Source organism: Tachysurus vachellii, chromosome 6 (genome assembly GCF_030014155.1).
Source record: "Tachysurus vachellii isolate PV-2020 chromosome 6, HZAU_Pvac_v1, whole genome shotgun sequence".
NCBI lineage: Eukaryota > Metazoa > Chordata > Actinopteri > Siluriformes > Bagridae > Tachysurus > Tachysurus vachellii.
This window is the reverse complement of record NC_083465.1, coordinates 17,007,078-17,032,135: the sequence shown is the minus strand read 5'-3', so window position 1 is coordinate 17,032,135 and position 25,058 is coordinate 17,007,078. Positions and strand designations below refer to the sequence as shown.

The following is a 25,058-nucleotide window of genomic DNA, read 5'->3' as shown; positions in this document are numbered from 1 at the left end:
AAGATTATGACGTTATGAATCTGTTAATTGTGTGAAGACCTTCAATAAAGTTGGGGGGGTTACTGCAGCTATATTACTGTGATATAATACTGCTGATTGTAGAAATAATTTTATTATAATCCTATATTTAAGTGTAAAAAATCAATAAAAATTAAATAATGAATATATAATTAAACAGGGTAATAATGTGTTTTTGGGGGAAATGGTGGCTTCATAGTCAGCATTTTACCCTTAAAATTTCCCTTGAGGCTTCAAGCTCTCCATGACCCTGCATAGGATAGCGGTGCAGAATATGAATGAATGGAGTTTTAGTTTTAAATTATTCTTAGTCCCTGATCTATCATGTACAAGCATGAAGAATGCTGGTGAATAAGATGGTCTGTCAAAATCCCTAAATGTAATGGAGCCTGGAAATCATTGTGAGTACTTTTATATCTTCATTTTGTAATTAGGAGTGTTTTATACTACACTAGACTCAATGTCGACTAGAGATTTTTTTTCAATCTTTAATCAGTGATGTCTGTGTTTGTGTGTGTGTGTGTGTGTGTGTGTGTGCCATAAAATTAACTCCATACTAAATAATGTTTTTGAATTCTTGTGCCGTTGGCCTCGTTAGACGCTAGATAGCGCCAGAGATCGTCAGATATTTATTTATTTAGACGTTTATTTCCTTTACAGACTCCTTTCAATTTAGAAAACACATTTCACAAATAGAAATCATTAAATTAGTGCTCAAGATTTAGGAAATAACTTAAGAGTATAAGAGTAACGTTGGAGCAACATTTTCAGAATAAAATGTAGCTTCTTGTCAATAGACAGAATGTTTTTCATGGGAAAATGGGAATCCTGTAGTAGAAGTGTATTTTATCTGATGTACAAAAAGCACAAAACAAATATTTGTCAATCGTTCAATACATATATATGTCATTTCTATTTCTAACCCCTAGGCATTAACAAGGTCCCATGCACTAAAGCCCTGTGCATCAGGTTTACCTTGAGGAAAAAATGACAGTGTTTGGTGTCTGGAGGAGTTTATACTGGTTCAGGGTGAAATGGTTAAAAAAAAAACACAATAAAAAAAACAAAAAAAAACAAAAAAAAAACAAATAGGCTCCATGACTAATCATTCATAATTAGAAGACGTAAGGTTGAAGGCATTCGATACTCGAATATGAAACTAGATTTAGCCTCCTCTGACGTCAGGGTGCTTTATAAGCACCAATACCGCATCAGTCCGGCCTTTTACGCACAGCTGTAACAGCTATGAGCGCTCGTGGGAGACCGCGCAAAGTCCAGGGCGAGAATCCAGGCGCATCTGAAGCTAAAAGTCTTCATGCTACACGGAAGAAGAGCGAGCAAAAAAACGAGGAGCAGAAGACAACGGACGCCAAAGCGAACTCCAATTCAAAGATCCATGTAAAGATCCATCCAAGTCAAGAAGTCTGTGCGAGGAAACCAAGTTGTGTTAAAACTCCAGAAGAGCAACAAACACCCAAACAAACAAGAAGTGGAGAGAAGAAAGTAGCTCCCCGGAGCTCAACACAGAAAGGCAACAGTATCGAGGAGAATCCGAACAAAGAGCTCAAGAGTGCTCCTGAAAAAGTACAAAAAAGCCAGAGTGTGGAGTCAGATAGTCAAAAAGTCACCCGTCTGAAAAAATCCTCCAAGGTTGCCAAGTGTGTGGAAGAGACTGACGCGCCCCAAACTGCAAAAGGTACCGAAAATCCCAATAAAGTACTTTTGGCTGTTCTTGAAAAGTTAAAGGTGAAGAAAAACGAGAGATCGAAATCAGCCAAATGCGTCAATGAGATACAGACTAAAATAACCGAGCATCTGAAACGGCACCTGAACTGGTGCAAAGATATCAGTGTTCTGAAGACAGGAAGCTACTATGAAAACCTTAAAGTAAGTGACACTGTAAACATTTGAAGATCAGCGACAGTTCTTTTGTGTCTGAGTGCTTAATCAACATGAAGGTTAAAAGTGAGCACCTGTGTTGTAGATATGCCATCCTGACGAGTTTGATGTTATGATGACTCTTTGTTTGGAGAGGGTGAAACTTCAGCCATTTTCAGAAGACGGGGCCTTCTATAGTGTAGAAATGAAACGACACACAAAACATCCATTAGACAAGTTTATTAACGACGACAACAATATCATGGCCAGTGAAATGCTCAAAGATTTCCGAGAGCAAATAAAGCAAGTGATCAGCTCACTAGAATGTAAGTATTATTCTGTAATTACTAATGTCTTCTGGCAATGAGCAAAATGGTGCATAATGATCCTGTGTGTGTTTATGTTGTAGATGATGTTACACTGGAGAGGAAGAAGATGGGCTGTCCAGCTGTAACTCTGCTCGTGAAGGAGAATGGCAAGAACATTTCTATGGATTTTGTCCTTAGTCTGGAAGTCCACTCATGCTGGCCTGCTTTCACTCAGGATGGCTTCAACATAGAAAACTGGCTCGGCAAGAAAGTGAAGATGGAGGAAAGACGGAGGCCATTTTACCTGGTGCCTAAATACGAGGGAAGAGGCAATGCAGAGCAGGATGGAATTATGGCCAAGGGTAATATATACATATATATATATATATATATATATATATATATATATATATATATATATATATACATATCACAAGGTCATGCATTAGCAGAGTAATGCAAGAGCTTCAGTTAATGTTTGAATCAGTCAGAATGTAGAACAAAGTAAATGCTTAACTCCTGGGATATTTTGCACCCAACAATCTCTAGTTTACACAGAATGATGAGGAAAACTAAATACAGGCTGTGTTCAGATGGTCTACAGGTTATAACACTTTGTAAATAAACGTTCAGAGGACAGTGAACTGACAATCCTGAGCTGACAAGAAGTCTATAGTAACTCAGTAACAATTATAAATGTTGGCCATCAACATTTACCGAAGCTCTTGACTTGTTTTTAACTTTTGGGTCAGTTAGACTAATTGTCGCTCTCCTTGTTAAAACAAACAAAAAAAATAACGGTGTGTGTGTTGTGGGCAGATGCTTGGCGAATTTCTTTCTCACATGTGGAGAAAAAAATCCTGAAAAACCATGGCAACAGTAAAACCTGCTGCGAGGGAGGACAGAAATGCTGCAGGTGAGTTGGACATATGCACACAAAAACAAACAAATTGGAACAATCCAGTAAAACCCCACTACAGGGTATATCGTATATGAAATCTCACACTATAATTGGTGATTAAAAATCTAACAAAAACAAAAACAAATTCATTTTATGTGCCCAAATTATTATTATTATTTTTTTTACAGTTACAAGCCAAGTGAAGATCACTATTAAATAAAATAATAAATAAAAACAATATTAATAATAATAATTCACCTTAATCACCTAGAAGCAGTGTCTTACTTTCCCCTGCTTCTGCCAACTGAATGTCTAAGCCACACCCATTTCTCCTAATGTTTGTGTTTAAATTTGAATGGACCAGTAAAGTGCATTAAAAAAATAAAAAATTTCCATCTGTAGTGCAAGAGGGTGCGCGCGCACACACACACACACACACACAATCTTGGGAGAATTGTGGTTTGGTAGAAAATGTGTTCAAAGTCATAAAACCGGTTTGTACCAGCATGCTTTACACAAGTTGTGGTAAATCCATGTGGAAAATTAGAAACAGTTCTGATATTCAAAGGATAGAGATTTTTAGATAAAGTAGCGCTGCTACAGAACTCAGTGAACTAATCTATTTTATATAAAATAAAAAAAAAAAAAAATAAAAAATAAAAATAATTAGATTTCTGCTCTTGTAAATATGAAATTTAATAAAATATACACTCTATATTGTCAAAAGTATCTGGACAGTTTAGTGCTGATGGTCCCATTTCTAACCGCAGGCATTAATATTGAGTTGTTCCCCCTTTGCTGTTGCAACCTGTTTTCTGAGGAAGCTTTTTGTTAGATTTTGGACTGTATTTGTGGGACATTCATATTCAGTTAAAATTGCACAAAAGAGGTCAGGCTCCAACAACTGGGAAGAAGCCCTAGTGTCCTGGTAACCATTGTTCATTTCTGACTGCACACTACAAGAATCTGCTGCATCAGTCACTGTTGTCACTTGATATAATGATAAACACTTTGTTTTCACACTTGTGTAATCTGTGTTATCTACAGAAAATCATGTCTGAAACTTCTGAAATACCTTTTGCAACGTCTGAAGGATGAGCAACTGGATGAGGCGGACAAGCTCTGCTCATACCATGCCAAGACGACACTGCTTCATGCATGTGCTGCCAGAGTGAAGGACAGCGAGTGGGCAGACAGTGAGCTCAGCCACTGCTTCCAGCAACTTCTCAGGGACTTTGAGCAAAATCTGAGGGCCTGCAAGCTTCCCAACTTCTTCATCCCCTCCCAAAATCTGCTCAATGGCCTTAACAAGAAAAAATGTGAGCGCCTAGCAGACTACATTGAAAATCAACGAAATAACGGGTTTCCTTTACTGTGTTAAATCAAGAGGCTCTGAGTCAAGAGTCCTATACTTTGTGTGGTAGGAAGTGGGATGATTTATGAAACTTTTTTCAAAATTAAAATGTTTTTTAATAGATAAAAGATTATGTGCATGTCATCAAAGATGCACTGTCTATACCCACTAAACTCCAATACTAATCTTTTACAACTCTACAAACATATAAAGTCTCACTGGTCCCTCTAAGGGGAGAGAGTAGTTGTTGTGTGATATCTAGATATTTTATGCTTATTTGAAGAATAAAAAAAACACAAAAAACAAGTTCTTTAGAAATGTTTAATTCAATGTCATTTAAATCAGAAAAATATTTATTTTGGATACATAAACAATAACAAACTGAAAACAATGTTCTTTTTCAACTCAAATGTAATTTTTCTTGAAAAAACTTGGAACAAAATCTTGAGGCTGGAGACAGATGAACTTGACTGGCCTCTTCTTTCTAGAATCAGAAGATAAATGTTGAATCTGGACAAAACTGTCTGACTTAAATGCAGCCTCTTTATGAGAGTTAGTTGTAGACTAGGCTTAAATTAATGAATATTGTAAAAGTATTCCCAAATTCTTTTTTCTGATTTAATTCAATTCAAATTAAATGTATTTGTATTGCACTTTTAACAATGGACAGTGTCTTAAAGCAGCTTTACAGAACATAAGAAACACTACGAAAGTTTATTATTAGACAAAGATTAATATAAAACAATAAATCAAGATTAATATTACTTATATTTAAATGGGTTTGTATTTATCCTCAATGAACAAGCCTGAGGTGAATGTGGCAAGGAAAAATTTTAAGATTGAATGGAGACAAAAAAAAAAAACGTTTACTACATTATGGGGCAAATTATGAACCTAGATTATACATTCCTGGACTATAATCAATATATGAACTAAACAAATAAATGAAACTTTAAAAATGTCCGAATGATGCCTTGTTGTAATGCTTCAGAAGGTCTTGAAACTAAAAAGACGTGGCTTGCTGAACAGTCCCTGATTATTTAGGTAATATTAACCATCATAGTCAATATGGCATTTCGAAAATATCCAACAGCTACTCTGTATGCTACGGACATCAGTCAGGAGATCCTCTGTGCACTCGCTAATACTCAGGTGGACCGTCTGCATGTTATCTTTCAAACAAAATCTGTGTGTACGCATGCGTGTCTTTATGGGGTGTCAATAATTAGGTAAACCTGTACTGCCAGTTTACTTCAAAGCAAATAACTTTCATGTTCTGTGTGTTTGTAGATAGTTTGAAGTTCAAAGACAGACAGACAAAGTTAGTTACTTGGAAAAAGATGGATGATAAACAAGTAGAAATAAAGATGAAGTCAAGCCATCATAAATCTATACATTGTACCTCACAGAAACGTTCATTTTTAAGGAAATTCCCTGCTCCTTCCTAAGAATGTCTTTCACAGACACTGGTTGTATTTACTGGCATACTGTTCACACGGATGTTTTTCAGCCAATTACAGCCAATCATACAAGGCTAGTCAGTCTTCTCACTCAGGAGCACAAATCCAGCTTGTTTTGTTCCAAAATAATTAATAATCGATGCCAATTACAGCTTTGTTATTTGTAACAGCGATCCTGTCCACCTTTTTTGCACACTCCTCTTGGCAAGTTATCTTCAGTTCCCCAAATTTATGAGGGTTCTGCTAATGCTCATGCAATTACAAAATCCATCAATCTTCAGAAATGTTTATGGCATGTTTACCAATTAATAAAATTCATTATAACTACTATATATCTGTTTTTGTTTGGTATAGAAGCCATAATATTGTGATATTGTGGTTATTTTTGTCTAAAGTCACAAGTGATAAACTTAAATAATATATTTCCACTGAACTTTTCATACACCAATTTATTGTTGAGTTTTCAAAGTGTTTCTGCATAAGGAAAAAAAGGACAAAATATGGCAGAGACAAGCGGTTAGGGTTTTGAGGCAGCAGATGAGTGCATTTTGCAAAGGGTCAGAATATCAATATCAGTATGTAAGGGTAAAATAACAAAAACAAGTGTGTGAATACTTATCTTTCCCTCTTAATGTTTTTGCATTTTATATTTGCAAAATTAGTGCAGGAAAGCATACATAAACATGAATCTAAGATTAATTTCAGATACATTTCATAAATTATGCTATTTTATAGCTATTTTATTCATTATCCACTAGAAAAACACAAAAGAAAAATTCACCGCATTTCATACCCAGATGTGGTAAAATGCAGCAATGTGCTTTCTCTAACTTAAGCATATTGATAAGCTAATCTTTTTTTTTTTTTTTACCTTTCTTCAGAAACGCCTATTTGAGCCACCTCTGAACCCATCTTTGGCTCCTCTTTGACCCCTTCCTCCTCTGGGTTTAGTAGGAAACATCTCTTTCTCTTTCTGGTGTTTGTCATAGCGCTCTGCCATCAATACCAGCTCCTCTGGTACCTCCTACAACACAGTGTAACTAAAGAGCCAGCCAGAGCAAGGCAGACTAGCATGGACATTTTGTGGGCATGGACGTTGTGGGCAAGCATGTAAGCTTACCTGTCCAGCTCTTTCTAGAATGTGTACAAGTTCACCTGCCATCTTCCAATCACCTCTCGTGACCAGGGTTACAGAAAAGCCAGACCGCCTAACAAATCAATAGAGAACGTGTTTATATATTACACACACAATGCACCAATTTTAGATACGCCGACACATAGGTAGAGGAATGCTGATACCCAGCACGGCCGGTCCGCCCAACTCTGTGCACATACTCCTCAATGTTCCTAGGGAAGTCAAAGTTGAAGACATGCGAGATATCATGGACATCTAGTCCCCTAGACGCCAGATCAGTGGCCACAAGTATACGCACACGTCCTGCATACAGCAAAAATAAACAAATATTTAAAAAAAAATACAAAAACAAGCAAACAAAAAAAATACAAGTTTATTAGTTACTCATTATGTAGAGTTTACTACCTAAATGTTTATAAAAATAAAAAAATAAAAATTTACTATTTATTATATACGATGATTTGAGCATACCATCTTTAAAGTCCTGTAGGGCTTCTTCACGGTCACACTGCTCTCTGTCTCCATGCAGAGATTGCACAGCTATCCCCCGCAGACACAGATCACTGGATAGGTCGTCTGCACTGAATACCACATTGACAGGAAGGCAACACAAGGAAGGGAAAAAGATATCTTAAATAAAGCCCTAAACATTTTTGGGTATTAACACATTTGAAGAACAGTGGAGCAAGTAGAATATAAAGCCTTCAAATACATAAAAATGATGCGTTAAATCATTTTCAGTGCACAAGGAAAATTAAAAGTTTCACTTTACATTTACTTCTAGATTCAGGAATGGAGGGAGGGAATTTACTTAAAAACGAAAGTTAGTTTTGTATTGTATAGTGTGGGCAGCTAAAAAGAAAAATGTGTGGATGACGTACCTTATGAACTGCTAAGCTAGCTGTATTACAACATATTTGTAATCTCTCATTTCCCTTATAACCGAAAGCAATTTTAAATGAGCACAATAGGAAGCCCAAGTTTGGATAGGTAAACTTACACAATTTTTTTTCCAACAAATATTAACACTTTATCCTCAGGCTCCATATTGTAAATAAAGTCAAAGACATATTCCTTCTTCTCTTCCTCTTGTACAATCAAAACTGTCTGCTGCACTGTGTCCACAGCCTAAAAGAGAAGACAACAAATTTGTAATTGGGGGAATTCACGGGGGATTTTTCAAACTTACCAGGAAATGCTCGAAACCACAGCGAACACATGAGATTTCTGATGACTACACGCTCATATACTGTATTCCTTACCATTAACTTAACTGATGTTCTTTTTAAAACTAACAAACCTGTGTTTTAGCCCATAATTACATAGAATTACAACTAAGCAGTTTTTGTCATGGTCTGCTAATTCCTTTTATCTTCCCACATGCTACTGATCAGGCCAACACCTACAGATTCTACAGAATACAAACTATACCAGCCAGATTATCATCATTATCCCATAGTGTGCAATTAAATATAAATGGTAAGGATAAAACAAATTAGAAGCAAAAAAAGCCCAATAAATGAAGAGAGAGCAACAAGAATGGCAGATGCTTTCAGATTTCCAATGTTGTGTGCATTGAAAAGTTTCAGTAACAAGACTGCTTGGCTGGATGTTTTTCAGTAACAGGTAGGTGACAAGGCAGAACTTTTTGGCAAGAACAAGCCATCAAATAAGAAAAATATTACACCTGGTAAAATTACGCCATTGTATTTTAGGTTTTATATATTCAGTAATATCGGTGAGGTTCGGTTAGTTCTTAGTCAGTTAGTTCTTAACAAGAATAACGTCATTAAAACTGTAATTATTAGTTACCATATTAAATGTGCATCCAAAAGTACCCTTTGTAATCTCTCTCAAAGGAAATTTAAGTTTTTTCAGCCTGAGTTCAGGTGGAAAAACAGAATATATGCCCACTTACTGCTAGGTCTAGTGTGCCCACATACACCATCATGGGGTCTTTTAGGTAGGACTTGGCCAAACGTCTGACACCTGTTGGCCAAGTGGCACTAGATTTATGCAAAAAAACAAAACAAGAACAACAAAAAAGTATTGTTTAAATTGGACATATTTCTGAACAAAACGAATTATTACTTAGCTGAATTTAATATCTTTGGACATAAAGAGTAAAAAAAAAAAGGTCTACCAGACAAGTTGTCTCGCTTAAGGTATATAGATGTGTCAAACTAACACTAGAAACAGATGACTAGCCTCTGACCTGGTCATAACTGTTTGCCGGTCAGGCCGAATATCCAGGATGATTTTCATGATTTGAGGCTCAAAGCCCATGTCCAGCATTCGATCTGCCTCATCCAATACCTGTCATGGGGAAGAAGAGAAGGGGGAAAAAAAATTGCACAAAGCAGGTCTGTGAACAGAAAACCTGTTTTCTAGTGGGTATAAGAAACCAGTTTGATTCCAGCACTGCATAGCATGAGTGAATTGCCGCCCCTCCCTTTCCAGAATGGCAGCATTCTTGACGTGTTCATGAAATGTACATACCAGATATGTGATGGAACGTAGGTTTATTAGCTCATTCATTTGCAAATCATTCAGTCGTCCTGGTGTAGCAATTACAATGTCAACGCCCCTGGTAACTGTCTTTATTTGAGCATGTCTGTCACCTCCTCCATAAACACAGATACTGGGGGCAAACAGATATTAAGCATATGTTAACTTTTTATATCTGTGTAAGCACATGTTCACATTTACCTCTATTTGTATATGCTTAGGAAATATCTACAAAATGTATGATGCTCAGTCTTGAAAACAAGCACATCATGTTTGTGGCATCTACAATAAGAGATGTGATGTTCTAACTAGGGTTGTAAAGGGGCGGAAAGTTTCCAGTAAATTTACAGTAAATTTCCGGAAACTTAATCTGGTGAATTCTGGAAATATTCTAAATTGGAAACTTTACGGGAATTTACGGGAATTTATGGGAATTATTTGGAAATATAGGGAAATTTATATAAACTATATCATATACAAACATAAATAAACATTTTGTTTGGTCATAAGCAGACATGCATGCAAGGTAATAATTTTTTTATAAATGACGTCATGACTGATTTAATTGTAAGTAGAACTTTAATTGATTCTTTCATTGAGTAACACAAAAGCATAATAAACATTATTATGCTTATAATAAACAATAAACTTAATCATTGTAATAAACATTTACCTATGATTGCTGTAATCTATTCTAATTAGTAAGGGAGTTAAGTTTAGGCATTTTGTACAATTAATAATGTAGAATTAGGTAATGCAAAATAAGGCATTAATATTTGCATAATAAGTACTAATAAATAGCTAATATTCTATTAATATTCATGCTAATAAGCAACTAGTTAAATGACTATAAAATAAAGTTTTACTGTGCATGTTATGGAAGAATGCAAGTACATGCAGGGGTTTGTGGCCTCAGTGGCCCTCCAGTAAGCAGTGTGCTGAGTGCAAGTGACCGAGGAATGCAGGGTACAAATTCGAAATTATGCTGCAATTTAAGCACATTTACGTTACTTGTTATAGGCAACTCTGCATTTTTTAAAATTCCCAGTTTATTTCCATATATTCCCGTTAATTCCCATATATTCCCGTTAATTCCCATGGAAAGTTTCCAGCCGTGAAAATTCCCGGAATTTTGCAACTCTAGTTCTAACTTGATGTTCTAACCAACAACTAACCACAGCATTTTAGGTTTAAACTGAATGGTGGCGTGAAACATAAGCTAAATGAAAACTATAATTCTTTGAAGGTTTATAACAGGTCACAGTTTTGGTCCACCCCTGCTATAGGTTATGTAAAAGAACACTAATCAAAATAAATGGGCTTAAAATGTAACATGCACTATTAACTATTTCTACGAAATCCAACATCGTTGACAATCAACCATATCCCCAACCCAAGGCTACATAATTTTAACAAATCTGTATATCTTTTTTTGTACACATATTCCAGAGCATCCCTAAAAGCAACCTGTATACCTATTAAAGCCTTTGTAACTGTACTTTTTGCACTCTGATTCTATCTGGAGTGCCAGTTCACGAGTAGGAGTCAGAACCAGCATTCCAGGGCCATTTCGCTTGTCTCTAGGCCTGAAAAAGAAACAATCTAAAGATTTTTGTATTTTAGATTCCCAACATGCCACAAACAAAACATGAAAAAAGGTTATAAAAAGTCAGTATAGTCGCCTTAAAGTTGGATTTTAATGGAATTTCATGTGCAGAAATATAAACATAATTGTGAAAGTCCTCTAAAGAGTGTCCTTACACAGGCTGCTGGTCCATGTGAATGAACCCAGGGAGAAGATAGGCGAGCGTCTTCCCAGTGCCAGTCTGTGCAATACCAATCAAATCCAGGCCACTCAGAACTACAGGCCAAGCCTGAGACTGTAGCATAAAAAAATGATCAAAACACAGAAGGAAAAAAAATTAAAGTGATTCATTTTATTAGTGCTACTTCACTATATTGTGAACCAACACACATTTCCTCTGGAGAAGAAAAGCCAGTGATGCATCTTTTCAAACTGCTGCATCACATGGCAAGTCAGCACAGATGGAGGAAAGCACTGTCCTATTCTACAAACATAAACTCAAAGACGCCCCCATTTGTTTAGTCTTGCTCTAACTGACAGGAGAGAGAGGAACACCACCCCTCCTGTCCAGACAGCATGACCAGTTCTGCTCTTTTGGACTTCTGGCCAGTGATGGCTAAAGCATTATCAAGACTAAATTAGCAAGCAGAACACACCTAAAATGTCCACAGAATTTACAGATACCAAGCAAATCCGCCTTCAAAGCAACCACATCCCACTAAGTAAGCATCATGTGTGCATAACCTGCTTATTTTGCAATACCAAATTACATTCCCTATATATTGTAGAGTCTTATTGTTTTCCACTGTTTAGTGGAATCCCAACTGAGCCTCATTTTAAATTTCTAAGGAATCACAGTACCTGTATTGGAGTTGGCTTTTGAAAACCAACTCTGACTATGTTCTCCATTATTCCAGGATAGTGAGAAAAGGCCTCCTCGAAAGTGTACACAGGATTAGGAATTGCTCTTTTCACTTCTTCTTTCAGATCATCCACAAAGATATTGTTGTTCTCCTTTCTGTGAGACAGTGATTAAGGGAAGTATTTTGCATAATGTGGAAACATGATATCTATTTGACATGATATCACTTTTAATATTTATATATCACAAAATATTTCGGGTTGTAGCAAACCATTAACTGCACTTCCTGTCAGAAGAAAGATTTTTTAAACCATAACACCAACCCAAACACTTTCCTGATTGGCTCACAGTTACCTACGCAAAACACTCTGACTCATTGTTTTGTAGTTATGTACCAATGAGCACTTTCTCTGATTCATTCATAGTTAAAGTCAGCCCTCTTCTGGTTGCTCAACAAATCGATTTGCTTATACTGTAAATACTCTGTAACTTCAGTGATTTTCGGATATTTCTTTGTTCAAGTACCAGCAAGTACAATTCAATACATTACAGCATAAAACCTTTAACCACATCTCTGGGGTTTTTTATGAACTAAAACATTTAAAGTAAAAGACATTTCAAGGAATTTATACAGCTACTATTTGAGCACATTTCACTATCCATTCTGGTGTCCTGCACTGAATCAGTGATAACAGCACCTAAAAGGTGTACAAAGACTGTAATAGTTCAAGACAACCATCTGTTTAACTATGATACATCACAGCATGCATACACACACCTCCAGTTTCTGATCTCCTCTGCACTGCGCTTGGCCACGGAGTCTGCCTCAATGTAAAAATTCTTCTTCAGGGGTGGAAGATCTGAAAAAACAGGAACGTTTTAGATTAGATGGCACATACATCAACAAACTAAATGATAAATCAGGTTAATAAATAAACATTAGAGTTGATTACTAAAACAGCCAACAGTGAGTATGAATGCAAGTATAAAGGCATTTCACTTTTGTGTTTTTTTTCCTTTTTCAACAATCAGCTCCTTAAATGTAGCTGAAATGATGGGATTTACTAAAACAAACTGCTATCTGAACTTACCTTGCCATTTCAAAGTTTCATACTTCTCCCTATTCTCTCTTATGGCACCCCAATCTATAGGAGCAGAAGAAGGCTGAGCTGAAACCTGCAGTGCACATGCTGACCAGCAAGTGTCACTCTTTGAGCGTGAACTCTGATTATCTGCAGAAACAAACACACAGTGCAGTTACTCCTAGTTTAACAAAGTTTGGTGGGCAGAATGAGACAAAACTGAAGTGAGACACACAATCATTACTAATTTCTATGCCACTCTGACTTCACCTCAATGTTTAAAGCACATGCGTGACTTCACTAAATGTGGTCCCACTTCCAAAGTTTGTATGGGGAATAAAAACACATGCAGATGTAGTTTTGCTAACAGTCACTCAGGCACAAACCTGATGGAGCAGGAATCACTTCAGTTTGTGTGGTCAGAGTAAAGAAGAAGCTGATAATTAAGGCTTAAAATGGAATACTGTAGCATTCTAGGATACAAATGTGTATATTATGGCTGAAACAACTGGTGTTCTATATCACATGCCATCACATGAGGTCACACCTGACATTCCTGTAAATGTAATTAGACATTATGTGGTATGAGCAGGATGGCGATTTGATCTGATATGCTCATATGAATCTGAATGCTGTGTGATTTATTGACTCTTGGTTAGAGCAGTTAAGAGTTTGCATGTACTGCTCATCCTGCCTTTCTCTTACCACTGTAAATTCCAGGCCCACTGGCTGTATTTGTTCCAATCAGTTCCTTGATCAGATCACTGGCTTTCTGCTGGACATCACTGTTACCGAAGATCAGCACCTCTCCCTCATAATCTCCACGGTTAATCTACACAAATTAAAATCAGGCATTAGCCATGTCAAATTATTTCAAATAAAGATTATTTTAGGAAAATGTTCAGTCACACTTACTGATTCCCTTTAAACATTTAAATAAGGTTATACACCGAACTCTGTATAAAAAGGACAAGGGCATAAGAGTACTGTGAAGTGTCACTCTCACAGGTCACTATAGTCTCAGGTCAGACTACAGAAATGAGGAGTTACTGCATAATAATGCTGAAAGTGTATCACAACAATCGTAAGATACATCAGCTATTCTTACTGCAACTAGCAACCTAATATGGCTAGAAAGAATTTGCAAGTAATTTGCATTTTACAAACCACATTTCTCTCTTGGGTATGTCAACTGTTGCTGCACGTAATATGTGTATTGCAGATCTCTCAAAAGAGAGAAAGCCAGTTAGGCCAATTAGGTAATCTGAGAGCCAATCCTAAACTGGTTCATGTACGCGGATTCAAAAACAGTACTATGTGAAATAATAGACAAATACTGTATGCATGGGAGTGGTACAAACACATCTGGTAGACAGAAAAATGAATTGTTTGCATGGCATCCATAATTTTAACATAGAAAATATTAAAAATAGACACTTATGGCATTGTTAAAACTATGAACTGTGTGTACAAGCAAACCCAGTACTGTGTGAGTCTGGTACACATGTTCATTTCCACAGGTTGGTGATAATCCCTGCTCAAACACCTGAGCAGTTTCAGATTCCTGGCATGTGTTTAAATCTTTGTACATTAAATTACACAGACGGTTTCTTAGTACGGTTTCATAAAAGCTCCTGCAGTCTTGCCAAATTTATAGGCGAACAATGGGTACTTTTTTGTCATTAAACTGCATTTCAAATAACACAATAAAACACAGGGAAACACAGCAGGAAGCTGAATGAACTACTTTTGTTGCTGCTGACTTGCTACTACTGTAGAGCAATTTGCCCCACTCAGTTTGTCTACTGGAGCAGCAAGGTGAGGTTAGTTTTAGGCTGGACATTCGACAGATACAGAGGGACATTCTGAGCAGCTGCATCACTGTCTGGTTTGGGAACTGCACCATATCAGATCAAAAAACCCTGCAGCAGATAGTGAGGACAGCTGAGATCATTGGAGTCTCTCTTCCCGCTATCACGGACACTTACACCACACGCTGCATCCGCAAAGCCAACAGCATTGTGGATGTCCCCACACCGTCCCCACACACACTCTTCACCCTCCTGCCTTCTGGAAAAAGGTACCGAAGCATTTGAACCCTCACAACCAGACTGTGTAAGAGTTTCTTCCCACAAGCCATCAGACTCCTTAATAACTGAACTGAACTGTACTGAGCACAACACACACACGCACATGAACTGTATGGACTGCACAGACCTACACTAAATACACACACTTCCAATATATATCCATCAAACTGTTTACATGCTGTTTTGCACATTGTTTTTGCTCTTTGCACAATATGCTGTCTCTCATTTCAGTCGTTTGCTGTTTTGCACAACATCTCATGTAACTGCTGCTTTAATACTAATGTGTACATTCCAATATTTCTGCACACATAATACTGATTAAACATACAGTATTTACACTGGTCAGTGTTGGTTTTGTGTAATGTCTTTTGTGCGATGTCTTGTATTTTTTGTCCTGCACTGTCTTTTGTCCTGCACTGTCTTTTGTCCTGCACTGTCTTTTGTCCTGCACTGTCTTTTGTCCTGCACTGTTTACACCAGGTTGCACAGATGCACTTTATATATCTAGGACTAACTTACTAAGTCCTTATAGCTCTGTCGATGTTCTATGTAGCACCATGATCCTGGAGAAACGTGGCCTTATTTCATTGTGTACTGCAACAGTTATATATGGTTGAAATGACAATAAAAGCTTCTTGACTTGACAAGATATTCAGTGGCGTGACACTTAGGGACCGTCAATAAATTACCAATAAATTATTAACGTTAATACCAATAAATTATAAATACCAATAAATTGTCATTTGGTAGAAGCCCACATCCTTAGAAACGTACATTTTTATCCCATTTTATACAACTGGGCAATTGAGGGTTATGGGTGAAGGCATAAGGGTGTTTAAAGGCGTATTATTGATTGGAGAATTCTAGGGTGAATCTAATATGGCGCTGTAAAAGGACACTCATCACGTACATCATCAGCATTAAGCGAGTCGTCACAGTATTGACTAACCGTGTTGACTAGTTGATTTTTCAGTAGATGAACTTGCCTTAATTCTCGCTCCACTTGTCTGCTCCAGTTCACGTATTTTCGTTCCTCCTCGACCTGTCCACGTGCAACAAACCGACAGACGTGTGATGCGCGCGCACGCAAACAAACTAGCTGGCTAGCTAACTAGCTAACTTTGTTACTAGTTCAATTTAACGCACTAACCTACTATTATTATTATTATGAACGCCAGTAAATGTATATAAAACTAGCTTACCTATAACTCTCCCGATTAAAGAGTTTCCCAAGGTTAGAGTCAGAGGGCGCGTTTGTCTCCTGTTGTTAGAGTCACGCTCGGTCACGGTAACGTCTCTGTCACGCTCGGTGGTGACGGTAACGTCTCTGTTTGAGGCAGCTTTCCATCGTGAATAGGTAGCTGTATTAACATGCGAAGTCTTCGAGATGGCTTCACCAATCTCGTCATATTCGGCTTCCCAATCCGACATTTGAGGTAGATAAAGTTCACTTTGACTGAAACTAACACTACATGACAATTAACACGCGACCACCAACATCCGCTCGCGTGGCCACGCCCACTCCGGTTATAAAGGTTACAGTTATACAAGCGTGTTACTCGTTTTAGGTAACGAGTTATTTTGCAATTTGTTCACTGTCAGAGGTTTGTTTTTTTGGCTGTCAAGACCACAAACAACTCCTAAATGTGTTCATTTGTCGAAATTTATATGAAAGTATATACCCTATATAGCCATAATTTAGTGATAAATTGCATAACCTGAACTTTTCTTCAGGTTATGCAATTTATCACTAAATTATGGCTATATAGGGTATATACTTTCATGTTTACTTTCATGTCAATGGCTCTGAGAATTCTGCTCTGTTTTGTCCCCCCCCCCATTTCAGTTCATTCACAGCCCAGATTCTATTTAAAACATTTTTCATTTTCAACATAGAAATGTATTTGATTAGAGTTTTAATCTTAATTGACTTTTTTTTTATTTGATTTAAATAACTGGGCCTAGGGGTGGTTTAAAACTTTAGCCCCACGTAAAACAGTCTCAATCGCACAATGACACGCAACTGCTGTCTGTGTGTTCAAGTCATTTCTTTATTGAAGTATGATAAAGTTTATTTTTGCATTTTTTTTTCTTCAAACCCAGAGCTTCAGCTCTGTTATGTGCACAGAGTTAAAAAATAAATTAATCAGCATGACAGAATGGTAACATTATCAAGCATGTATATTAAGGCTAGTTTTGTGTAATAAATTACTGAATTAGTGGAAAAACAAAACAAATAAAAAAATGACAAAGGCTTAGTACTCAATTAGATAGAATGTATAGCTATCCCAAAGGAAGAGTATAAAGAAAATCAGGTCAGGTAACATAAGAAAAAAACTATGCAAAAAAAAAAGGCACCATGAAGCATTTAGTTACAAATAAAAAATAACCAAAAATGTGTTAATAATTAACATTAATCTACATTATTTTTCTGCAACTGAAATACATGTATGCTATAGTGAATTGATGGAACAATAATCAACATTCAGAGTCTTTTGTACCATCATGTTTTGTACCATCATGTAAAAACCTTTCATCACATTTGCAGGTTTCTGGTAATTCTTTAAACAATTGTGCTTCCAACTGTTGTAAGCTACAGTGCCAAGCTCATCCTCAGTGTGTACCAGAGGCTCTGCACAGAAATCCTTCAACACAAGTAGGTTTGTCTTATGATATACAAAACAGATATTGACATCATACGTATTACATTCTTACTGAAGTTATATTGATAACCAGCGAATAGAAGAATGGTAAGCAGCATTTTAGGTTGACTTTAAGACTGCAGTGGGCTACAGAGTAAAACAGAATACAAATGTGAGATCAATTATGTAATATGTGAGGCTACACAATAAAAATGTATAAAAAATTTAAAAATGTCAGTGGTGATGGGATTGATGCAGTCATATAAAATAAAATAAACACTGGTTATTTGAACCTGTTAAAACAGTTTTTTTTTTTAACATAGCCACAAAAATGTAGGGTGCTAATGCTCGATTTATATTACTGGTGAAATATTTGACTTAAGTAAGGCATACATAACTGAATAAAGATTGGTTTAAAAAAGGAGACTCAAATATGAATTCAAAGACCGGGCAGGCTGTTAATAACCATAAATGCATAAATACTCTCAATCCTATGTGTGGTTGCATTTTAAACATGCAAGAGCACATGCAAGACTGAGATCAGAGCTCATTCAGTATAATCCTTCAGGTCACCTTTTAATTCTAAATACCTTCTACTTCATTAAAATTCCCATCATGACAAAATTATCCATGCAATGGCATGTAAGAACATAAAGTTATGAGGAACATCACATCTTTTTATCAACTGATGCTGAAAAGGCAAGAAGTGAAGCTGCCACCTTTTGGAAAAAGTGAATACGGTGTGTCCAGTCTCCACACTGAGGCTGCTGTGTGTGTTGGTATTACTTTATAAGGACATGAGGCAGGCTTAGAGACTCTGAGCTGCCCGAGGGTCTTGTCTGGCTCCGAGCTGGTCCACCGGCTACCATTTGTACAAGCTCAGTTGAGAAGCTGGTGTCTGTGCTCTGCTGAGAGAGCAGGGTGAAGTTCCCCTTGCTGGTGGCCAGCTCTTTGTCAGTGATGAAAAGTTCTGTTTCTCCCCAGTCCGTCAGTGTCTCCCGGTCATTGGATTCATTGTTGCTGCTGCCACTACTCCGAGCAGACAGGTTGGGGTGGCACTCTGTGCCTGATGGCAGCATGAGGTTATGTGCAGAGAGTGACTTCCCCAATGCCCGGTTGTCCTGCAGCGGGTTGACTGCTGCAGATGCGAGGCTCAGTGGATTCATTTCGAGACTCAAGTGTCTTCTCCAGGAGCCCTCTTCCTTGGGGCTCCGCTCAGGCCTGCTCCTGAGCTGCACTGTGCTCTCTGAACATTTAGCCTCTGTGTCTGACACATCTTCAGTTTGGGTGTTAAGCAGGCAAGCGTTGGGATTGCTTTCTTGCAGTGTCTCTGAGATCATGCTGGAAGGCCTGCTTGAAGGCAGTGGAGCCACAATGGGCAGCTGGAGTGTGTGTGTGTTGGGGGTGGTCATAGGAAGAGGCCTGGCCAGCTCAGGAAAGTTGGTATGAGCTCTGGAGAGATTGTTGGGAGTGAGGATGGGAGGAGGGGAAGCTGGGTACACACTGTCTGGGCTAGATGGTGGATTCTGAAGCAGAGGAGATGGAGAGAAAGAGGAGGAGGATGCTGGGAAGCCAGTGCCTACGTTGAGCTCACTGGGTGCCAGGACAAGCTGAAGGCCGCAAGGTAGGTTATCACTGATTGAACGGGAAATCCCGCTTCTGCTCAGCTGGGTGGATGAGATATCTTTGCTCTGAATGGAGCTGTGGTAGTCTGAGGTCTGCTCCAGCTCAAACAGAGGAAGGGCTGACAGGCCCAGTACTGAGGAAGAGCCTTTTTGGAGAACTTGACGATAGATATCCAACAGGGAGTCCAACTTTGACTCAATGGACTGAACCTGCATCACATAAAAGATAAATAGCTCAACATTAATTTTTTAGGTTCTATGTTACCATTTTTTGTTTTAAACAAAATGAATTAATAAGTAATAAGTGTTTTAGAACTTATTACACTCAGTAATAAGTGTTATAGAAATCTTACTGAAAATTACATTATCCTACTTAAGCATGGTTAATGTTATGGAACTTCCACAAAGCAAAGTGATTTTCCTGTTATCACATATGTTAGGCATAAACACTCATTCCTATCAGTCTGTTTTTAATTACTATTAAATTTAAAAAGACAAAAAAATCACATCTTGTTATGTTAGGAAAAAACACCACTTTAAAAAACTGTAATAAGTCTTAGATTTTTTGGTGCATCCACCTTACAATTGCCTTTAGAGCGTGTGCATTAATATACATTAGACCAATTGCAGGGGTTGAACGTGTGCATGGTCAAGTATCAGCTGCAGATGGGGAAGAGGCGAATTAAAACGGCAGTTAATGCACAATTCAATTCAACTGAATTTATTTGTATAGTGCTTCTAACAACTGACATTGTCTCAAAGCAGCTTTACACAAGCACAGAAACAGAATAAAAATTGCAAAGTTTAAAAATAAATTAATCTCTAACATCTATCCTTAATAAACATCTAGCTCAAATGCACAATATTCTCCCCTGTGTGTGTGTATTTATGATTAGGTTACCTATATGTTCTGTGTTTGCATTTTAGAAACAAAGATTGTGAACTTGACAGGGACAGAGCTCAAAGAGCTTGCACATAAAGTGCCACACACACTTGTTTGCCTAACCCTAGGCAAACATATCAGGACTGTGTGTGTGCTTTTGGGTTGAGTTGCTGAGCTGTTGAGAAAGCGCCAAAATTTACCTGTTATTAGCAATACAGAAAGCCCCGCTAAAGTCTGCCTGCCTCCTGAAATTCAATTTTTAGCTTTTACATCCTCTTAACTGTGGCTAACATTTTAATGAGTATGATTTTGAATGGTTACAAAACCCAGTGCAACAGCACCACAAGCAACTTTACAAAACACAAAATGGTATGAAGAGAGACCCGATGTTAACTGTAACTGTAACACACACAGCCAATCAGCTCTTGTCATGTTATGACACGCAGACGAGTTTTACTCTTTAATTGGCTAAAAGATTTTAGCCGGCTTCAGTGACGTTTATGTCAACGTTACCATTACCATTACCATTACCAGGCGTGTTACAAACTCTGTAGGGGTGTAATGAATGTGACTGATGTGGACTACTTACTCTATTTTATTTGATAAAATGATAAAGTACTTATGCTAAAAGTTGTTAGACTCAGCACTCATTGTCTCATCAAAGTACAAATCACACAAAATGACAAATACAGATGTTTAGTGGTTTTTGGTTTGAATGAAGGGAATGAATTGATGAAAGCTTTTTTTTTTTACTGTACTAAGAAGAAATGTAGGATGAACCCAGTAGAGCATTACAGGATGATTTGTATGACTAATAAACAGGACTAATGTCAGAGCCAGGCTATTCTGTTTTTGGAGTGTGACTTGCTTGTGAGGCTCACCTGTCTCTCTACCTTACACACACGGCCAAGCATGCTCATGTCATGCTCCAGAGACTCGCCCTCTGGAAGGATCCTGTCCCTTATCTTCCTGTCCATGGGTATCTGACCTTTTCCCAAGATCTGGTCCACCCTGTGACACATAAGCACTGAATAAGTACAGAGGGATGGAACAGACACCCTTAATCGTTGTACCTTTATTCCCTCAAACCAGAAAACGGTGCAGCACAGAAGGATGAAACCTGATTCCAGTTAGTGAAGAGGAAAGGTAGTTAGTTTCTGTAAAGTTCTACATAACCAAAAAGTGTTTTTATCTCAGTATATTTTAAGATTAATTTGTGTTAATAATGGTGCAACATGTAGATTACTTGTAACATTAGGAATGTAGACTACTTGTAACATTCTTCTACTTTCTTTCTTTCTTTCAGCAGGTTAACAGTAAATGATGGAATAGCATTTAGGACTTAAGAGGAAGCAGTAGCTTATTGGTTAAGGTGTTGGACTACTGATGACACTGCTGGGCCCCTAAGCATGGTCCTTAACCCTCGATTGCTGGGTTGTAGAAAATGAGATAAATGTAGGTCGCTCTGGATAAGGCTGTCTGCCAAATGCTGTAAATGTAAGACTTTTATTTTTCTATTATTAGTGGGATGTTAGATAGTCACAGTACGCCACTTTTATCATGCATATTATACACTGAAATGAAACAGGAGTAAGTTAAACCCTTAGTAACAAAAAATTAAAGATATTTAAACATCAGTAAAATCACATAAAGCATGTGTTATACAGCGTTTGGAAAACAATATAGACAAGTTTATGTCACTTGGGTATCCAATGCTGAAGCTGATCTTGTACACCTAAATACACACACACTAATAAGTCCAATAGCTTAGCATCAGTCTTAGACCCCTGAGACAAAGTGTTAATTTAATTCAGGTAAGTATGATTTCCCAAGTCCAGGACCCCTGTGTTAGGTGGTATAGGCAACAGTTTCTAGTACAAATCTAACCCTGAGCTGGTGTGTTTCTTCTTGGTTTGACTGTAATACAAGTGCAGAGTAGGAGAGGACAGGTTCCTGGCTTTGCTGTTGAGGCTCTGCTGTGGACACAAGCCTGTGACAAGTCTGTGTGTGAAAGAGAATCGTCTTTAATGTTCCATTATAAGTCAAGGAGGACTAACTAGAGAGTAGTTACTAAACTCTATACTACTGCAACAAAATACTACTGCAGACAAACAACATATGTAGATTTCATGCTCTGTCAGAATGTTGCTTTTGACTTTATACTTTATAGAGACTATATACTCTTAAAATAAAAGGTGTTGGAGAAACGTTTACTGAAGCAATGCCACAGAGGAAGCATTTTTGTTTTCACAGAGGCATTTTCAGTTAATGAATTAACATTTTATTACATGATTTTTAAAAAATTACATTAGTGCTTAACTAAATAAATGATTAATTCCACTATAGAGATCCTTCATTGTGAACTTTATGGCAAAATAGTCCATCATCAACAAAAATAGTTAAAGGTTCTTAGAGAAACCATGAAATCTTCTCTGCTTCTTCTCTGGCATCACTCTACCTATTTAAAGATCATATACCTACATGGAGTAAAGTCTGCAGCAGAAATAATTGAAGTATTTGCAATACACTATATATAAAGTGAGAGACACTTTCAATAATAATGATATAAAATTATATAGAATGGGTTATTTTGACTAATGCAGAAAACAAGGGTTAAATACAGGGTTGAAGAACCTCTTCTATCAAGGAATTAATACCACATTGACCAAAAGCAAGGAGACGTAGATTTTGTGAGACAGAGTCGACAGCTTAAGTCTAGGTCTTGTGTCTGATGTGAATGGCACATAATGTGAAACATCTAGCTTTAAAATACCAAACATTCTTGAATATTAAGAAATGTTGTGCAATACTGCATAGCACAGACTTGAAAGTATTATTATACGTGACAACTGTAAAGCATTTGGTCATTTGTCAGTGATGAACGTGACTCATAGCTTAAGACTGTGACTCATGTCTGTGCATTTTATGTCAGGTAGTTTTATGTCAGATAGTGGTGAAGGGGATTGTGGGTCAGCTGACCCTGGGGCTGAGTGCTTCCTCTTGGCTTGGCTGTAATATGAGTGCAGGGAGGGAGAGGAAAAAGTCTTGGCTTTGCTGCTCAGGGTCTGTGCTGGACCCACTATTGTATCCAACCTGAATGGAAGAGTGCAAACACACATTCATGTAGTCACAACAATACAAACATACAAAAAAGCAGACAATGCTTTACGTGGGCAGGTCAGACCAGAAGGAAGAAATACCAGGAGTGAAATTAAATGTGATTTTGTTTGCATATTATTCAAGTGTCTAGAAGTTGTTTAGGGGTATATAAAAGTCATGCTGGGCTAACCTAGTCTGGAGACTCTTGATACGACACAGCATGTCCAAGTGCCCGGCGGAGTACTGTTCAATCACATCTTTCACATCATATGGCCGCAGAGTCTCCTTGAATTTCTTCTTGGCCACATGGAACTTCATTATTCTGATAGGAATACCGGATACAACTCAAATCACAACTCTCCTTTAGTGTCATTTAAATAAGACAAAATGCTGTCAGAGCTAATAGGAGAACATTTATTCTTTTCATAATATCAATCAATTTGAACACATGCACACAACCTTGTGCTAATTTAAGTTTAAAAAGCTCTGTAATTAGTGAACAGAAAAATAACTTTCCAGTTCATAAAATCTTTCTGAAAGAGAGATATTTGACGTATCCAATAAATTAAGAACATCTTGCACAGATAATTAAGGCGATCTTTAAAACACATTAGTTGTAATTAGCTGTCTTCACTGACATTTCTACATAGTTTAACTTGCATGTCAATTTTCAAGATGAACTGAAAGCACTGCAGTGGAAAAACGATCAGTGCACATTCACTCTCACTAGTGGGCCATGACGAAAGCCATGTGTAAAGCCAGTGGGGAAAATAGATTATACATATAGCTTCTAACACTAATAATTCTCACCAGTATCACTCAAAGCTCCGGTGGTACAAAACTTTAGAGTCGTTCTACAGGGATGAGATGGAACTAAAATATTGACATAGTGCTGCATGGATCTTAATATCACAGGGTTTTACATCATGTTTTGACTGCCTGTCAGGTATACTCTGATATATATATGTCAGTTGAGCCAATGTGTAAGCAGAAGCTGCTGTGAGTGTGTCCATCTGACACCTTGGGAAAGCAGCGAGAGAAATCTCAACCACTTTACCCCAGGAGTACCTTTTGATTAGTGCTGTCACCACTGATAATAAAGCTGCACGGCATGTGTAAATAAACAGCTTGATTTATTCTACAAGTAACCATTCACAACTGAAGCTAAGTTTCAGCTCACATCTTTGTGAGTGATTCAAAAGAAAAGCAGATATTGGTCTGCATTCCGGGTGTAATATTTTATAGAAAAAATATTTATTAGCTATAGAAGGGAAAAAATAACTATATCTTGATAACTCCCCCCCCCTTTTTTTACCTCAGTTCGGCAAATAATTTTGCCTATGTATAGAAAATTGTATTAATAATCTCAATGGGGAAAAATCAACCATAAAGCCTACGTAATCTGCGTCTATAAAGTAATAGGTGTTAGGGATGGGTTAAATATAAATGTTTGAACAAATGTCAAAGTTTTAGTGTTATCAGTGGCCTTTATTTTTTTAATAATCAATTAAAGTCATTGAAGCAAAAACCTGCTGCAACTCCCACTAGAATGCAGTAGATCAATATTTACATTACTCTATTCACCACTAGATGTCACTACATATGAATTGTTTTAATTAAGAAAGTAA

The 25,058-nt window shown here is 37.3% G+C and overlaps 3 protein-coding genes across 8 annotated transcripts in view; 1 reads left to right on the top strand and 2 right to left on the bottom strand.

Annotated features, from left to right (window-relative positions):
- The first annotated feature begins 1,254 nt into the window (after positions 1-1,254).
- On the top strand, positions 1,255-5,422 carry cgasa (cyclic GMP-AMP synthase a). Its single transcript, XM_060872612.1, has 5 exons — positions 1,255-1,905; positions 2,003-2,222; positions 2,306-2,566; positions 3,024-3,120; positions 4,153-5,422. Exons 1-5 carry the CDS (start codon positions 1,264-1,266, stop codon positions 4,484-4,486), a joined length of 1,554 nt encoding a protein of 517 aa, XP_060728595.1. The 5' UTR covers positions 1,255-1,263; the 3' UTR covers positions 4,487-5,422.
- ddx43 (DEAD (Asp-Glu-Ala-Asp) box polypeptide 43) lies at positions 4,767-16,663 on the bottom strand. 3 transcript variants are annotated; one of them, XM_060872610.1, is made up of 17 exons: positions 16,384-16,663; positions 16,168-16,223; positions 13,797-13,923; positions 13,101-13,241; positions 12,788-12,869; positions 12,009-12,165; positions 11,324-11,442; positions 11,038-11,148; positions 9,554-9,695; positions 9,270-9,370; positions 8,973-9,060; positions 8,055-8,182; positions 7,526-7,635; positions 7,219-7,357; positions 7,040-7,127; positions 6,791-6,943; positions 4,767-4,943 (listed from the first exon to the last, which is right to left on the bottom strand). In XM_060872610.1, exons 1-16 carry the CDS (start codon positions 16,610-16,612, stop codon positions 6,797-6,799), a joined length of 1,965 nt encoding a protein of 654 aa, XP_060728593.1. In that variant the 5' UTR covers positions 16,613-16,663; the 3' UTR covers positions 4,767-4,943; positions 6,791-6,796. The 3 variants fall into 3 exon arrangements, with proteins under 3 accessions (XP_060728593.1, XP_060728594.1, XP_060728592.1); XM_060872611.1 differs by lacking the exon at positions 4,767-4,943 and adding an exon at positions 6,312-6,393 and having other exon boundaries at positions 6,791-6,940; XM_060872609.1 differs by lacking the exon at positions 4,767-4,943 and adding an exon at positions 6,313-6,393.
- A 551-nt stretch (positions 16,664-17,214) lies between these two features.
- The window catches only part of kcnq5a (potassium voltage-gated channel, KQT-like subfamily, member 5a), a 101,053-nt gene continuing 93,209 nt past the window's right edge, over positions 17,215-25,058 (bottom strand). For 3 of the 4 annotated variants that reach the window (XM_060872606.1, XM_060872604.1, XM_060872607.1), the window contains 3 exons: positions 23,621-23,752; positions 21,213-21,342; positions 17,215-19,658 (listed from right to left, as the gene is read on the bottom strand). In XM_060872606.1, coding sequence (XP_060728589.1) covers positions 18,606-19,658; positions 21,213-21,342; positions 23,621-23,752 — 1,315 coding nt within the window. In that variant the 3' untranslated portion in view covers positions 17,215-18,605. Of the gene's footprint in view, positions 19,659-21,212; positions 21,343-22,218; positions 22,333-23,310; positions 23,425-23,620; positions 23,753-25,058 lie in introns of all 4 variants that reach the window. The other variant, XM_060872608.1, reaches the window with a different exon arrangement.

What these genes read in the sequence shown, in the direction of transcription:
- cgasa (XM_060872612.1), top strand. Translation starts at nt 1,264, where the DNA reads ATGAGCGCTCGTGGGAGACCGCGCAAAGTCCAGGGCGAGAATCCAGGC. An exon ending in AGTGATCAGCTCACTAGAAT is followed by an intron (nt 2,223 to 2,305) that starts GTAAGTATTATT and finishes TTTATGTTGTAG; the next exon opens with ATGATGTTACACTGGAGAGG. An exon ending in GGATGGAATTATGGCCAAGG is followed by an intron (nt 2,567 to 3,023) that starts GTAATATATACA and finishes TGTTGTGGGCAG; the next exon opens with ATGCTTGGCGAATTTCTTTC.
- ddx43 (XM_060872610.1), bottom strand. Translation starts at nt 16,612, where the DNA reads ATGTCGGATTGGGAAGCCGAATATGACGAGATTGGTGAAGCCATCTCG. An exon ending in CACATGGACCAGCAGCCTGT is followed by an intron (nt 11,149 to 11,323) that starts GTAAGGACACTC and finishes TTTCTTTTTCAG; the next exon opens with GCCTAGAGACAAGCGAAATG. An exon ending in TGGGCACACTAGACCTAGCA is followed by an intron (nt 8,183 to 8,972) that starts GTAAGTGGGCAT and finishes CTTCTCTTTTAG; the next exon opens with GCTGTGGACACAGTGCAGCA.